This window comes from Euprymna scolopes, chromosome 22 (assembly GCF_053919585.1).
Source record: "Euprymna scolopes isolate OS-2025 chromosome 22, ASM5391958v1, whole genome shotgun sequence".
NCBI classification, from domain to species: domain Eukaryota; kingdom Metazoa; phylum Mollusca; class Cephalopoda; order Sepiida; family Sepiolidae; genus Euprymna; species Euprymna scolopes.
The window spans coordinates 103,604,637-103,620,646 of NC_136503.1; the positions used below are offsets into that span (position 1 = coordinate 103,604,637).

Consider the following 16,010-nt stretch of genomic DNA (forward strand, 5'->3'; position numbering starts at 1 on the left):
TATTTTCATTATTTATTTTATGGTTATTCTCCATTATTTATTTTATGGTTATTCTCCATTATTTATTTTATGGTTATTTTCATTATTTATTTTATGGTTATTTTCATTATTTATTTTATGGTTATTTTCATTATTTATTTTATGGTTATTTTCCATTATTTATTTTATGGTTATTTCCATTATTTATTTTATGGTTATTTTCATTATTTATTTTATGGTTATTTTCATTATTTATTTTATGGTTATTTTCATTATTTATTTTATGGTTATTTTCCACTATTTATTTTAGTAAATTAATAGACTTGACTACTTTATTGGTTATTTCCACTAATTCTTGCGCAACTTAAGGGTCAAAAAGTTGATTCATACCTTTCCAAAGACGTCAAGAGAAGTTCAAAACATGTTGGCAGATTTCACATTATAAAAAGAGAAAATAAGAAAATATAAACAAAGAAAAACAAAGTTTTGGTGATAATTTCACTTTTGCATGTGATTTTTTTTTTTTTCTTTTATTTGATATTTTCAAAGATGCAAGAATTTATAACAAATAATGTACAGATATTTACATATCATATATATAAAGTATACATCAATGCCCCCGTTCAGTCTCGAAAGACAAAGGATATCCCTGTATGGGCAGCTACATGTGTAATTGTGAGGCAAGGTTTGCACAATCCCCCACTCCACCTCTCCTGAATCGGCACTGCTTGAGTCCAGTGTCAAGGAGAAGTCCAGGACAACTGGAAACAATGTCGAGATAAGCGGAGAGAACATACAGCTCCTGGGAGTCCCAAATGGTCACCCATCTAGTCTTGGCCAGGCTCAATGTTGCTTAACTTCGGTGATCTGACGGGAACTGGTGTGTCAAACGTGATTATGCCGTATATATAAATAATATATAAAGTATATACACATACACAAAAATGTATTTTAATGCAAAAGGAGCCACATACATAAATGAACTACATATATATACATATATATATATACAATTTTATAAATGAGCCATTGTGTGTGTGTGTGTGTGTGTGTATGTATATATATATATATATATATATATATATAAACACACACAATGTTAATGTTTATCTAAAACATTACACACATACATATATATACACAGATATATATATATATATATAAACATATATATTATTATATATGATATTCACTTGGTTCACACTAAATAAAATGCAATAGGTAGATGATACCAAAGTTTTTTTTTTGAAATACCAAAGCCCATTTTCATAATCTTTTCGGTTTTGTACAAAAGCAATTACGTCCGTAAAAAATTAGTTTTGTTGAGACAATAAGCACCAAATGTTCATCCGCCAAAATCTTTACCTGCTGATAAAAACGGAGCACATTAGACATGAGGCTTCCACATGTTCAAGAGAAACAAAAAAAAAAATGAAATAAAATAAAAATAAAAACAAAAAAATAAAAATAAATAAAACAAAAATGAAAATAAAAAATATGAATAAAAAAATTAAAAATAAAAAATAGAAATAAAAAAAAAAAATAAAAATAAAATAAAAAATTAAAAAAAAAAAAAAAGAAGAATAAAAAAAATAAATAAAAAACAAGAATAAAGTGAGGCTGAATTTGGAAGATTTTTCCCCAACATCTATGACAAAGATAAAAAAAAAATTGCATTTTGAAAAAAAGTGTTTGCTCTTCCAATCTGATATTAATGGAATGTCCGCCATAGTTGCACAATCTATATTATTTATTCTTCAATTGTTTTATTTTGCGTATATCAACCATTTTCTTCAAGCTACTGTTCTTCTTTTTTTTTTTTTGTTATTTTCACAATTGATATCCCATATGACCCAAAAATTTACTTCTCATATAAAACCTTTATGACCTGGTTGAACTAATTCGTTCAGTATGAATAAATGAATATGACGACTTAAATAAATTGGGAATTAATTCAAACACACCTTGTACGTATTAGTTCAGTATCTGGGTAGACGCCAGACACTCTCCAGATTGCAACTGTTCATTATTCAGTATGCCACCCTCTGTTTCAGAGAGTGGAAGATTTTGTTTGTTGTCATAAACACACTTTTCTTCAAACACAAGTTTATGAAATGCAAAAATTCTCAGTGGTAGTTTAACTATTGAACTTCATAATTTTTCCAGTTTGAAGACAATCACAGCAGCATTACTCTTTAAACTAAAATTAGCAATAAATATTTTTTTTAATCATCAGTATATTTCAGGTCATAAAGGGTTAAAAAAATTACTTTGTAATTTGTGGTACATTTAATCTAATAAATTCTGCAGTAACTACAAAGCTCCATCCCCTGTACCCCAATTTTTTTACTTTGTAATTTGCGGAACATTTTAATAAAATGAATTAGAATAAGGATGTGACGCTCGTAAATTTAAATAATATATTAATACAGATCTGCTCAAGAGGGTCGATGCTGGGATATATATTATTTTTGATTTTCATTACTGATTGCCCTGATGTAATTGTGTCTGAGTATATTTGCTGATAACAAATATATAATGATATTCTATGTTAAATTTTTTTTTTTTTTAGGGGGGGGGGGGGGGGCACATTTGTTATTTTTTTTTTTTTTTTTTTTTAGGTGGGAATTAGTCCTATTTTAACTCCTGACCTTAAATGGAACACATACATTAAATCCATTGCCAAGGCCGCTGGAAAAATGGTGGGATCCTTCTATCGATCCAGTAGATATCTCACTGCTGACGCAATTCTCTATCTATATAAGAGCCAGATACGTCCAAGGATGGAGTACTGTTGCCACATCTGGGCAGGAGCTGCTAGAAAGAACTTATCCTGCCTTGATAGAATCCAAATAGACTTCGTAGCCTTGTGGGGGATGTTCTTTTCTCTTCCCTGCAACCTCTTTCTCGCAGAAGAGATGTTGCGAGTTTTGCTTTATCGTTATTTTCATGGAAGGTGCTTGGCTGAGCTCCATTCTATGGTCCCCCCTCGCCAAACTTTCGCAAGAAACACCCGTCTAGTAGAAAAATCTATCACTAGTTTCCCTCCACTCTTTATCTCTGCCTAAACCTAAACGTAGATTCCATGAACAAAGCTTCTTTCTTAGAACTGCACGCCTATGGAACTGTATTCCGTTTTTCTGCTTTCCAGCTGACTACAATATGGTTGTCTTCAAGTCTAACGTAAACAAGTTTTTGATGAGCCGTTCCATATAAGTTAATTTACCGAATCTCCATTACTAACGATTACTATATTGTCCAATTTCTACTGTACACTCTTTAACCGTTATCCTCGAGTGGCCTCTTGGCCTTGATAAGTGCTGATGCCTATGGGCGGTTACTCTTTCTTAGAACCTTTTATATGCTACGTAGATTATAATATCTACGATTTACAAACAGGGTTGTGTGTATCTTTTATTTGGGCGACTTTTCCACGCTATTTTCGCAGTATTTCTTAGTCCCCGCGTGTTGATTTGGCTTTTCTGTATATTAGCGAAACTGAACCCGTAGCAAATTGAGCCTGCCTGGCACTCGTGCTCGGGACGTCCAGAAAGCAATATGGTTTGATCAATGCAGCCAAAATCCGTCATATCAGACAATTGCTATTCATAACTATATATTACTATATTGTCCAATTTCTACTGTACACCCTTTAACCCTCATCCTCGAGTGGCCTCTTGGTCTTATAAGTGGTGATGCCTATGAAAAAAAATTTTTTTTTAAAAAGATATGCAGAATGAGAGCTTAGCTCGCACTTTTCGAATCTATTATCTGTCATATAGATAACCATGTGTGATAAGAATGGCGATAATATATTAATACAGATCTGCTCAAGAGGGTAGATTCTTGAATGTATATTATTCTTGATTTTCATTATTGATTTTCATTATTGATTGCCCTGATGTAATTGTGTCCGAGTATCTTTGCTGATGAGACCACACTCTATTTTCAGCATGGAATGGGTCCCAAAATTGGTGGTGAGATTTAGTGCTAACACAACAAAGCTCCTTTGCTTTAATAATTATAAGAAACCTTACCAACAGCTGTCATTGTTGATAGCAACCTCTCCAAGAGTCCAACTGTTAGGACGATAAAACATCAAGGGGAGCTAACTCCTTTTCTGTTTTAGGCAGAGTTACCTCCTCCTTTTTGTCTCTGTTATTGGAATTCCTGCATGGAGATATGTGGACAGGTTGAGACGACGACTGACAGGCGTCGTCAACAAACAGGATGACTTTGATTATATGAATATGCCAATATATTACTTCTGTCCGTGATAGTTGTGGCACACAAACTCAAGTAATATCGAACTAAGACTGATAGATGTACTTTGTATCATTTCTACGTTTTGCCTCATTGTAAATAAAATGTTGATGTAAAATCATTTCATCCACTACTTTCTGTCATTTCATATGCTACGCACATATTCGTCTTTGGCCATAATCTTCTGCAAAGCATTAATAGTTATGGTATGCCACCACCCCCATCCATATCACTAACATTGAAATTCCTCGACTTAACATGAACTGAAATACAGAGAAGTCTGCTGCAAAGAAGGTGGGTTTCCTCTAGAAAACTTCTTACACTTGTTAGTAAACTATACCTCTACATAGCCATCGTTTGCCCATGTATGGAGTATTGTTGTTGACACATTTGGGTTAGTGCACCAATCAATAGTTTCTCCGTTTTGGACAGAATCGGCTCCAAAAGAGACTTAAGAGATCTAATAAGTTCCGCAGTGTTTTACTCCACTCCAGCCCGTGCCCCAATTTTTTTTTTTTAAATGTTGATATCCGTCATAGTTACGACAGTAGAACAAGTTCAGAGAAAATGAAGGGAAATCGTCCGTGTTAGTTATGTACTATTAATTCTTTATACAAAACTTTTTTTAAAGCAATTTTTTTTTTAATTCTTTTAGAACGACTTTATAATAAATATTCCATTACATTTAATTTGTTTCCAGTTGTTATTTTTCCTAACATAAGTCTATTTTATTTCTTTTTATAATAATATTTTACTTGACCAATCGAAGCAAATTTTTAAGACAAATCCATAAATGTTTACGCCTGTTTCACAAATTGGTTGGTTGGTTGGTTGGTTGTTTTTGTTTTACGGCATATCAACCCTTTTCGGGTTATTTCATGCCGAATCCAAAGATTCGGAAGAAAAATTTTTTTAATAGAATATATTTGTTGTTTTCACGTCGGTTTCTATTTAACCCATAGTTGGAACCCTAACAGGTACTACCACTCCGGGTCAGAGTGGACCTGGGAGCAATGGTAATTAAAGGGTGGCTCCACACTCCCCAAAGCCCACAAGCTGGGGCCTCACCACTGCATATAGTTTAAGGTCATATCCAGGACCCCCATTGAGGGACTTTTACCTTCTGCAGGGGGGCAGTTGGCATATTCTAATGCCCCACCGACAGGGCCCACAAATTGGTAGCCATTTTATGTAAAATTGGTTTCGCTAAGCAGTTAGCAAAGCCAATTTTCAGGAGCGAGCCAGGAGAATTTGTGTAAGTCCATAACATTATAAATGTCCACTGCCTCAAAGTACGCTAGAAAAAGTTTAATCAGTGACTGATCGTTGGGGTTAGGGTTGAAAAACTCAAAACTTTCTAGTGAACCATGTAGTTATCACTGATAACACCTTAAAGCACGCAGCTATGGTGTATGTGTTTGAACGTGGAGGTGAGAATATTGCGAACATAAAAACAGGGTACAAAATTAATGTTGGCAAAATGACAACCAAAAACAAAGAATTTTTTTTTTTTTCTAATAAAGATAAAATGTTTTTAAAAATGCGAAAACTTTTTGTTGTTAAACTTTACGGAAAATCAAAAATAATTTGTTTTTAATTTATAATTTTAACAAAATAGACGAGAGATGAAATTTGAATTTTTTATATTGTCCTCTTAAATTTTGTGATTAGTGTTAATGCAGAGCATCTATTGTTTTTCTGAAAAAAAAAAAAAATGGTGCAAGTCTATAAATGGTCCACAAGTAATCTTTTTTACTATAAAAATCTGAAAAAAATCTTTATAATGTACGTACTTGTCATTGCATGAAAATGTCATATTCACAAAAAATCACGTAAATCGATCAAGTAGTTTTTTTTTTATTATTTAAGAAAATCAAATATTATCAAACATTTTATTGAAGAAAAACTGCACGTCATCTTGTTTTTGAATGATACACTGCTAGCGACACCTATTGGGAATGCTTGGAATATAAGACCAGAAAGGGGCAGACAATCGACTTTCCACACTATACAAAAAAAAACTTGGAAAATTAAGACATTTATAAGTTTTTGAGGATGTTGAAAACGAAAATAACGTTTAAAATTCCAGCAAACGAGTAGTTTCCAAGATATGAAGAATTTTCTTAAATAAAAAAAAACTACTTGATTGATTTACGTGATTTTTGGAATATACCATTTCATGGAGTGACATTATAAAGATTTTTTTCAGATTTTTATAGTAAAAAAAATTACTTGTGGACCATTTATAGACTTGCACCAAAAAAATTATTCCTCATCAGTCACATTTGCGCTAATGAAAAAAAAATATATATCAAATAAAAAATAACGAAAAAAAAAAATCACAAAACTGAAAAACATAAGAAAATTTAAAGAACTAATTGAATTGAAATTTTAGTTAAAAGAAATTTCCAAAAATGATTTAGAAAAAAATTATTTAAATGAGGTAGTTTTATAACAAAAAAATCGAATATACAAAAATGGTGACCGCTCTCCATAAAAAAATACATTTTGTTGAATTCAATATAGATATAAAATTAATAAACATGTTAACAGGCTGAAAATAGGATTTCTTAATATAGTAAGCTTAAATAATAATTTACATTAAAAAATACATTAAAAAAATAAATTTTAAAAAATAGGGAAACTTGCAAGAATATTATTCTAGAAAAAAAAACTTCAATCATTTTGTAAAGTAAATCTTATTTCCAATGACATTGAATGAAATTCAGTTTTACTTCTTTAATCCTTATCCTCAAGTGGTTTCCAGACTTGATAAGTGATATACAATGGTCCATTAGTGAAAATAAAAAATAGTATCATAAGTAGTTTTACTTTTATAAAAAAAAGTCATTTTAAGCAATTAATAGGAATTTGTAGGCATTACAACTTGAATCTCACATGTTTTAATTATTGTTGAGTTATCTTCCTTGTTACTCGAGATTATTTTCAAAATAGACAGTTCCTTCTATCTTAGTCATAAATTCTGGTTTTCTTAGTTAAAAATAAAACTGCTTGATCAATTTATGTGATTTTTTTTAAATATATTTTCATTCTATCACGGCTACGTACATCAGAGATTTTTAAAAAAATTTTATTTTTTTAATATAGGGGCAATTTTGGACAAGAACCAAGAATTCTTTCCATATAATATTTGATATTTTGTAAAATTCTGCAGAGAAAAATTTAGCTGTGAATGCACCTAGTTTGACTTTGAGAAAGTCGAACATAAATATCTTACTACAATGAAATCCATTTTTTTCTTTTTTGGTTTTCCTTTTCTACATCAGACGTTTGATATGTTTCGGAATTTTTGAGATACGGATTGATGATTTCGATTATTTGGACTATCATTCTCATTTTGGATGTTCTCCCCACAACAAATTCTTTTTTCATTCCAACAAAAACTAGGCATTAAAGAAATGTTTAAAAAATAATACAGAAATAAATTAAGAAAAACAAATTATTCTTTGCATGCCTTTGAAGCATGTGGTTATACGACAGTTGCCTACTCTTTTTTTTTTTTACGCAAATACATTTATTTTTATACTCCACAAGATGTTTTAAGTGGCAGACAAGTCGGCGTGGCGTTGTGTGGTCCTCTTCCACTTTTGCAGACGATTGGGTCAGTTTTGTAACCCATCTAACCATAAAAGTATCTGTCTTTCAAGATGGCTTGGATAAATTCTTAAGTGCCAGCATCACGATTTCTTTTGTGAATATTTTTCATTCTTACCAAAAAGTGCGTCGAGATGTTTTAAGTATCAAGATACTCCAAGATGACAATTTCCATGTGACTGGATTGTCAGTGGTAAGTAGCCATTCGGCGCACCTTGCCAAGGTCATGCATCATGTTTCGGAGAGACTTCTTCAGCAAAGGTAAACCCACAGAGATCGGACTGCTCAACTTCTCCTGTTCCTCCAGGACTGCACAGGGAGAATGGAAAAAATAAAAGAAAGAATCAAGAAAGGGAAATAAGTTATAGTAATAACAATAATAGTCATAATAACAAAAATAACAAAAAATAATAACGACACTTTACTAAATTCCCAACTTCGATACAATTACCGATTCTGTACTAAATTTCCGATTTCGATTCTTTATTAATCGCTAAATATTTAATAAATTTATTATTTTTTCCCAATTACTATAAAAACACAGGCAAAATTTGCATACATCGTCCTAAATGTAAAAATGCACTTGTTGGGTGATGATCCATCGATTGTAGTTTTACTGGTAGTTTAAGATCAATAAATATTTAATATTTTATCATTACTATTATCAACGGAAGATACGGTTTTAAACAAGTTCTTGATGAGTCGTTTCACTTAAGTTAACAAGTTTACAGAATTTCCATTACTGACGATTACTATATTGCCTAATTGACTACTGTGCACTCTTAACCCTTATCCTCGAGTGGTCTCTAGGCCTTGATAAGGGGTTATGCCCATGTAAAAAAAAAAATCCAATAACAAGCACAATTCTGGCATCGGAAAAAGGGCACAAATTTTTAACCAATTCCGATATCCCCCAAATGTTCCGATTTTTTCCGATTCCAATTAATCGTTCCAACACTGCTCTCTACATCTACTCTCTTCCGACATATCCACCTTCACTATCAAGATTTAATCTTCTTCTGATGTTATTAGAACTAAGCGTAGTAAGAATTATAAAACTTTGAGAGCAGAGAATCATTATGATTTACGGACCTTGCATGTTTGGGTGAATTTGACGAGGATTTAATCAACCCTTAGCCTATCTATAAGATTCGCATCACACATCGATCGTATCATTTCCCTCAATCTAATGCATGCCCTCAATTCACGTGGCTTAGGTTTTACTTCCAAACCTCACAATAACTATACATACTTGATACTTGATAAACTTTTCTGTTTTTTTTTAAAAACAGATTTCAATCAAACAACATCCGCTTTTTCTAGATAAAAAAAAAACAAAAAAAAAACTGAGAGCTCACATCATTAGACTTAGAAACTCCCACGCCCTGGGACGCATAAGGCAGTCAAAGTATACCATTGTTTTTTAATCTGGAGTCAGATCCACAGCACCCCTCGAGTTTCTTCCCATTGCGATCAAATCTCTCTTGATTGTCAGCTTCCAGTTCAATTTTAGTCTTTCTATTCTTTTTCTACTCAAGACTTTAAACATCATGCATTGTTTTTGATCTGAAACCAGATTCACAGCATCTCTCCTGTTTCTCCCTTTGCAATCAAATTTCTCTTTTTTTTTTTTTTACATAGGCATCACCACATTATCAAGGCCAAGAGGCCACTCAAGGATAAGGGTTAAAGAGTGTACAGTAGAAATTGGACATTATAGTAATCATTAGTAATGTAAATTTGGTAAATTCGATAACTTATATGGAACGGCTCATCAAGAACTTATTTACGTTAGACTTGAAGACAACCATATTGTAGTCAGCCGGAAAGCAGGAAAACGGAAGACAATTCCACAGGCGTGCAGTTCTAAGAAAAAAACCTTGTTCATGGAATCTACGTTTAGGTTTAGGCACAGATAAAGAGTGGGGGAATTATTGATAGTGTTTACAGCTAGACGAGTGTTTCTTGTGAAAGTTTGGCGAGGGGGGACCATAGATTGAAGCTCATTCGAACACTTTCCATGAAAATAACGATACATCAGAGACAAACTCGCAACATCTCTTCTGTGAGATAAAGGTTGTAAGGAAGAGAAAAGGACATCTCCTACGAGGCTACGAAGTCTATTTTGAACTCTATCAAGGCAGGCCAAGTCCTTTCTAGCAGCTCCTGCCCAGATGTGGCAACAGTATTCCATCCTTGGACGTACCTGGCTCTTATATAGATAGAGAATAGCATCAGCAGTGAGATATCTACCGGATCGATAGAAAGATCCCACCATTTTTCCAGCGGCTTTGGCAACAGATTTGATGTACGTGTTCCATTTAAGATCAGGAGTAATGGTCAAGCCAAGAAGTTTGTCAAAACTTGAGGCCTCCTGAAGACGAGAGCCATTCATTTCAATTGATGTCAGATGTGGATCAGAATGTTGATGATGTAAAGAGAGAAGTTTGGTTTTAGATGCATTAAAAGTAACCAGCCATTCTTTACCCCATTGTACTACGTGCTCAAGATCAGAGGAGAGAGAATTGGAGAGAACTTGGTCGTTTACTGTCTTAGAAGTCTTAATTGTGTTTTACCAACACGGATCTATTGGAGCATTTGGCTGGCAATTCTCTCCGGGGCCAATCTTAGGGTTTGCCTAAACCAGCCTAAACATCATTTGCAGATTATTAACAATACTGCCTGTTGGTTAATGCGGTCTCTGACTTCTTGGTTGGTAGTACGATTGATCCATTTAATCCCTAGAATCTTTCTAAAGCATTTGGACTCAAACTCTTCTAATTTTTTTTCTCTTGATTGTTTTGGAGATGCTAACTTTCACTTCATATGTGTTAACAAGACGTTGCCATTAATTTAAATCTGAATTTTTTTTTTTTTTTTCAGATCTTGCAAAGCTGATTAAATGCTGTTGAGACCTTCAGTATCCTAAAGAGCAATGCATGGTTTACCCACCTTCCTAAGTATGCAAAGTTGTCAACTATAGCGGCTTCTTTTTGGTCGATAAAAGCTGATATGTCACAGATTTTTGAGGACTCTAATAAGAGTTGTCTCCCTTGCAACAAAAATCTTATTTCTTTTTCTGTATAAGTATAAAAATAAGCAAACAAATAAAAATTAAAAACTAAAATGATTTCACTGCATCCCAGGCAACGTCAAGTAGGTATGGCTTGGTCTATTATACAAATGAATTAGGTGCTAAATGCACTTAGTTTCACAAATTGGCAGCATTCGATAGGGCAACAATTTAAGTAAAGTTTTCAGTTCTTATGCAGAACTGCCCCGATATTAAAAAACAAAAAGAAAAAATATGCATGATGTACGTACCCATGACAAAATGAAAATATCATATTCCAAAAATCACGTTAATTGATCCAATAGTTTTATTTTTTACTAAAAGAAAATCAAATTTATGAGAAAAGCAGCTGTCTTGTCTATCATTTTGAAAACAATCTTTAAAAAAAGGGGGGGGGGCTCAATAAATAAAACCTACAAGATTTGTTGTAATGCCTATGAATTCCCATTAATCACTTAAAAATAATTTTTTTTTTTTATAAAAAAATATTTCATCAATTTATATGATTTTTGGAATATGATATTTTTGTTTTGTCACAAGTACTTCACATTATACAGATTTTTCTTAATTTTTGATTCTTAATATCGGGAGAATTCTGGACAAGAACCAAAGTTTCAGATAACTTTCCAAAATATGCGATTACTTACTGTCTATTTGTTCCACAATTTTGTTGAGCCGACTGTCAATTTCATGTTGCGTCTGCATCACACACTGCAACATGTACATCTGATTTTGTTGGAGTGGGTCAACCTCTTCAACCTTTACATCACACTCTGGTTTCGCATCGTCGCCATCTTCCGATTTTACATCATTTTCGCGTCCACTTTGGGAAGAATCCATCAACTGAAACAGCAAAATCATACAAGAAGAATAAACGACCCATTGGATTAGGATTTGTCACATTATTAAACATAGAATTTTCTCAACTTTGACATCTCTATAATAACTAGCATGGTTACTCGGTGTTGTCCAGGAACAGGGTCAACAAAACAAGAAAGAGTAAAAACTGTAACTTCTTTCCTTTTTAAACTTCTTTCTCTCAACTGTCCCTCCCAATCTACCTTGCTTTCCCTCCCCTTAACACTGCCCCCTCTCTCTCCCTCCTCACCTTTTCTTTCTCTCTCCCTAACCCACACCCCCTATCCCTCCCTCCACTTTTCTTTCCCTCTCCCTCCCATTTCTGTTGTAATGCCTACAAATTTCTACTAATAACTTAAAAAAAAAATTTTTTTTTTTATGAAAATAAAACTACTTGATCATTTTAAATGATTTTTGGAATATGATATTTTTATTTCATCATTGGTACATACATCTTAGAGATTTTTTTTTAAATTGTGTTTTTTAATACGAGAGGAGTTTGCAAATCTTCTTTTGAGAATTGTCTGAAGATAGCAGTTTCAATCCTACCCAAAGCCAGCCAGAGGCTTACTTGGGCAAAAACGTTGTGAAACAACAACAACTATGGACAGCAGTAATTGTTGAGAATGCAGTTAGGAGATCCGGAGTTCCTATCCTGTCGCGGTTACCATCTGATGAAGGCCAGAGGAATAGGTGGGGGATTTCTATTGCTTGCAAATTTTCCACGATTAACAGGCATCACAAAGAAATGTTTGACTGTTTGTCATTGACAGGAATCCCAGAAAATTATGTTTCTGAAGTTTTGAGATGAGGATTGGTTATTTGAATTCTTCGGTCAACGTAACATCTGATCTTCTTCAGATATATCTTGCTGAACTCTGGAATGTTTCTGTTAAACTCAAAAATTTGGATGGAATTTCAAACAGAACCCTTTCTTTACTTTTTGTTTCATCAACCGTAACTGGATGGCAAGGACCCGTGGCGCAGTGGTTAGATTACTTGGAAAAATCAATCGCAAAAATGATATTCTTCTGAAGATAGAAGATTCAATTCTCAGTGTGGACGACGAAAAAATACAATTGCGAATTACTTAGGACCTCTATCCAGTCATGGCTGACAGAACAAGAGCATACTACTCCCGTAAAGGGTTCCGTTCAAAATTCCATCCAGATTCTGAATTTTGACAAAAACATTCCAGAGTTCAACGGGATACACCTGAAGAAGGTCGGAGGTTACATCAATCGAAACGTGAAAATAATACTCAAGATGAGAACAGTAGTCCAAATAATTCAAATTACTAAAAAATTGGTTCATCTGTTTGTCAACGGATGAATGTAGAGGGCGACCCACTTAAAAGTAGCCCATTATCTAATTTTTCTCCAATTTTTTCAGATTAAGCAGCCCACTTAAAAGTAGCCCGATATATTTAATCTTTCTCTTATTGACCAACTGACACCACAGGACAAAATGCAATTTTTTTTCCAACAAGATGATGCTACATGCCACATGTCTCACAGATCACCGACACGAGTTCATGATATGTTTACGGAAGAGAGAATAATAAGCAAAGGGTTATGGTCACCATGTTCCACGGATTTGTCATCATGTGATTTTTATCTTTGGGGACTTTAAAACAACTAAAGGAGAACATTACCAACATTATTAGGGGAATCACCAGATAAAATCTACAGGCAGTATATGCAAACATTGTTAAACGTGCCCAGAAATGCATAGATGTCAACAAGGAGCATTCCAGCATCATTTATAACATTAAATGTAATGTAAACAATAAGGGAATGTTCCTCCTCTACTACATTTTCTGGGCTACTTTTAAGTGGGCCACCCTGTATAAGACATTGCAATCACAGGTTGAAGACTGCAATGTTTGAAAAAAGAAGATACAATAAATGATTGAAAACTCTTGAAAAAAAATATCGAAAAATTGGCCAAAATGAATAATTCTAAGTCGGTCAACTGGCCGGTTTTTTGCAATGGGGGTCTAAATTTTATGAAAAAAAACAAAAAAAACAATGTTATTTCTACGTAATTTGATACATATTTAATGTATTTTTATACATAAATTGAAAAAATGCTGATTCATATATATATGATTTAGTTGGAATTCATTATTGAGATGCGTATCATTTATTAATTTATTTATTGAGCACTATTATCCTCATTTTTTCTTAGTTGTTTCACGATGTTTCGGCCAACTATTCCTCTGGCAGCTGGTAACCACGACAGGATATGAACTCCAAATCTCTTAACTGCATTCTCAGCAATTACTGCCATCCATAGTTGTTGTCATCTCACCACTTACTCTCACCAGAGGAACAGTTGGTTCCAGGTGAGCATTGTCTGAAGATAGCAGTTTCAATTCTACCCAAAGCCAGCCAGAAGCTTACTTAGCCAAAAACGTGGTGAGACGACAACAACTATGGACAGCAGTGATTGTTGAGAATGCAGTCAGGAGATCCGGAGTTCCTATCCTGTCGTGGTTACCATCTGACGAAGGCCAGAGGAATAGGTGGCCGAAACGTCGTGAAACAACAACTAAGAACGATGAGGATAATAGTCCGCAATAAATAAATGCCGATTCATGTCGCCGGAAATAATGTCAGCTCTCTATAATGGCGATGGTTGTATACTTTAACTAAAAGACTGGTTATGAGTGAGGTTACAGCATAGGACAGAATAAAATACTCATTTCCAAGTAAAAAAAAAAAAAAATGATTCCTACTTGAGTATCATGTCTTAAATAGTAATATATCCAAGTATCACAAGAAACGATAAGAAAAGATTTTATGATTGAAAATATTCACCAATAAGACAAACTAAATACAGTTGCAATGTTTGAAAAGCAAACCATCAATTTTAGTATCAGTTAAAACCTGCCAAGTCATTATACCGGAAATGACGTCATTCCTCTAAAACGTATCAAAAGTTTTGCACTTACCTTGTCTGTTGCAGAGTCTCCAGTCAGTAACATCGCAGGCTTCTTAATGGATCCATCCACATTCTCGTTGTTTTGCAACTGATTGGCATCGTTGCTGTCAGCTCCTTCCCCATCAACTGAAGGGTTTCGGCGAGATGATGGTGGGTGCGTAGGCTGTTCATCGCTGGGCAAGGGACTTTGTTCATTATTGCCATTTGCCATTGCAGGAGTTGATCCAGAAGTATTTGTAGGCGGGGAAACCTCATTCTCTTTTGGCAAGCCATTCGTCTTTGCACGTCGTCCACCTTGTGACATTGCAAAAAAAAATTCAAAAATATTTAGAACTTTTTTCAAAATGAAACATTTAACACTAATCCACATACCTGTCATAGAACAAAGATGTCATATTTGAAAAATCATATAAATTTATCAACTAGTTTTTTGGGGGTTTTTTTTTTGACTAAGAAAATAAAATTTTATAATGAAGCAAGACATTATTTCTTGATCAGCCATGAATATAATTTTATTGTTTATTTAATAAATAAGTGGGAGACAACTCAATTCATACTATCGAGATCAAAATCAGCCTTATAATGGATATAATTTACTATAAAAATCATAAAAAGTAATCTATAATATAAATCTCACCTGTTTAAACGTATGTATGTTTGTATGTTTGTATGTTTGTATGTTTGCCTAAAACTTTTGACAGAGGTGACGGATTTTCACCAGATCATTATTGTTTTGAAGCTCGACCCTTCAGACGACAAATATAAAAAAATTGGCTAAAACCATTTATTCCTTCACCCTCAACTGGACACTTTTCTACAGGGAGGGATAGCTTTTTTGCCAATATTTTCGAAAGCCATGGTCTTCTTTTCGATTGACTAGCCTTAATTTAAACCTATGTTACTTCCTGTTTGGTGATGGGTGCAACAGTAAAGACGTCACTTTTTTTTTTTTTTACGTTCTTTTCCTCCTTCACGGTACGGGTTCAAGCCTGCCTGCCTACTACCACTTTGATTTTGTTTGCTCAGCACACACCTCCAAACACCCAAGCATCGCCGCACACCCAGGCTAGTTTTCTATATAAAATGTAGTCTAATGTAAACAAATACTTGTTCAGTTGCCCTTTTGAATAATCAGTTCCGCATAAATAATCTTCTACAACAAAATCACGTTTACACACCAATTCTCGCTAAATCACTGAAGTTAAGCAACATTAAGCCTGGTCAGCACCAGATGGTGGTAATGTAAATTTTTTTTCTTTTTTTGTTTCGGCTACTG

The 16,010-nt window shown here is 33.7% G+C and overlaps 1 protein-coding gene and 1 pseudogene across 14 annotated transcripts in view; both read right to left on the bottom strand.

Annotated features, from left to right (window-relative positions):
• Positions 1 to 769: 769 nt before the first annotated feature.
• On the bottom strand, positions 770 to 887 carry LOC145244044 (5S ribosomal RNA; annotated as a pseudogene).
• A 328-nt stretch (positions 888 to 1,215) lies between these two features.
• Positions 1,216 to 16,010, bottom strand: part of LOC145243583 (PHD finger protein 20-like protein 1) — a 200,070-nt gene continuing 185,275 nt past the window's right edge. For 12 of the 14 annotated variants that reach the window (XM_080106569.1, XM_080106571.1, XM_080106567.1 and 9 more), the window contains 3 exons: positions 14,745 to 15,028; positions 11,578 to 11,773; positions 7,706 to 8,166 (listed from right to left, as the gene is read on the bottom strand). In XM_080106569.1, the coding sequence (XP_079962695.1) occupies positions 8,045 to 8,166; positions 11,578 to 11,773; positions 14,745 to 15,028 (602 nt within the window). In that variant the 3' untranslated portion in view covers positions 7,706 to 8,044. Of the gene's footprint in view, positions 1,348 to 7,705; positions 8,167 to 11,577; positions 11,774 to 14,744; positions 15,029 to 16,010 lie in introns of those variants that run through there. The other 2 variants (XR_013862915.1, XR_013862914.1) reach the window with 2 other exon arrangements.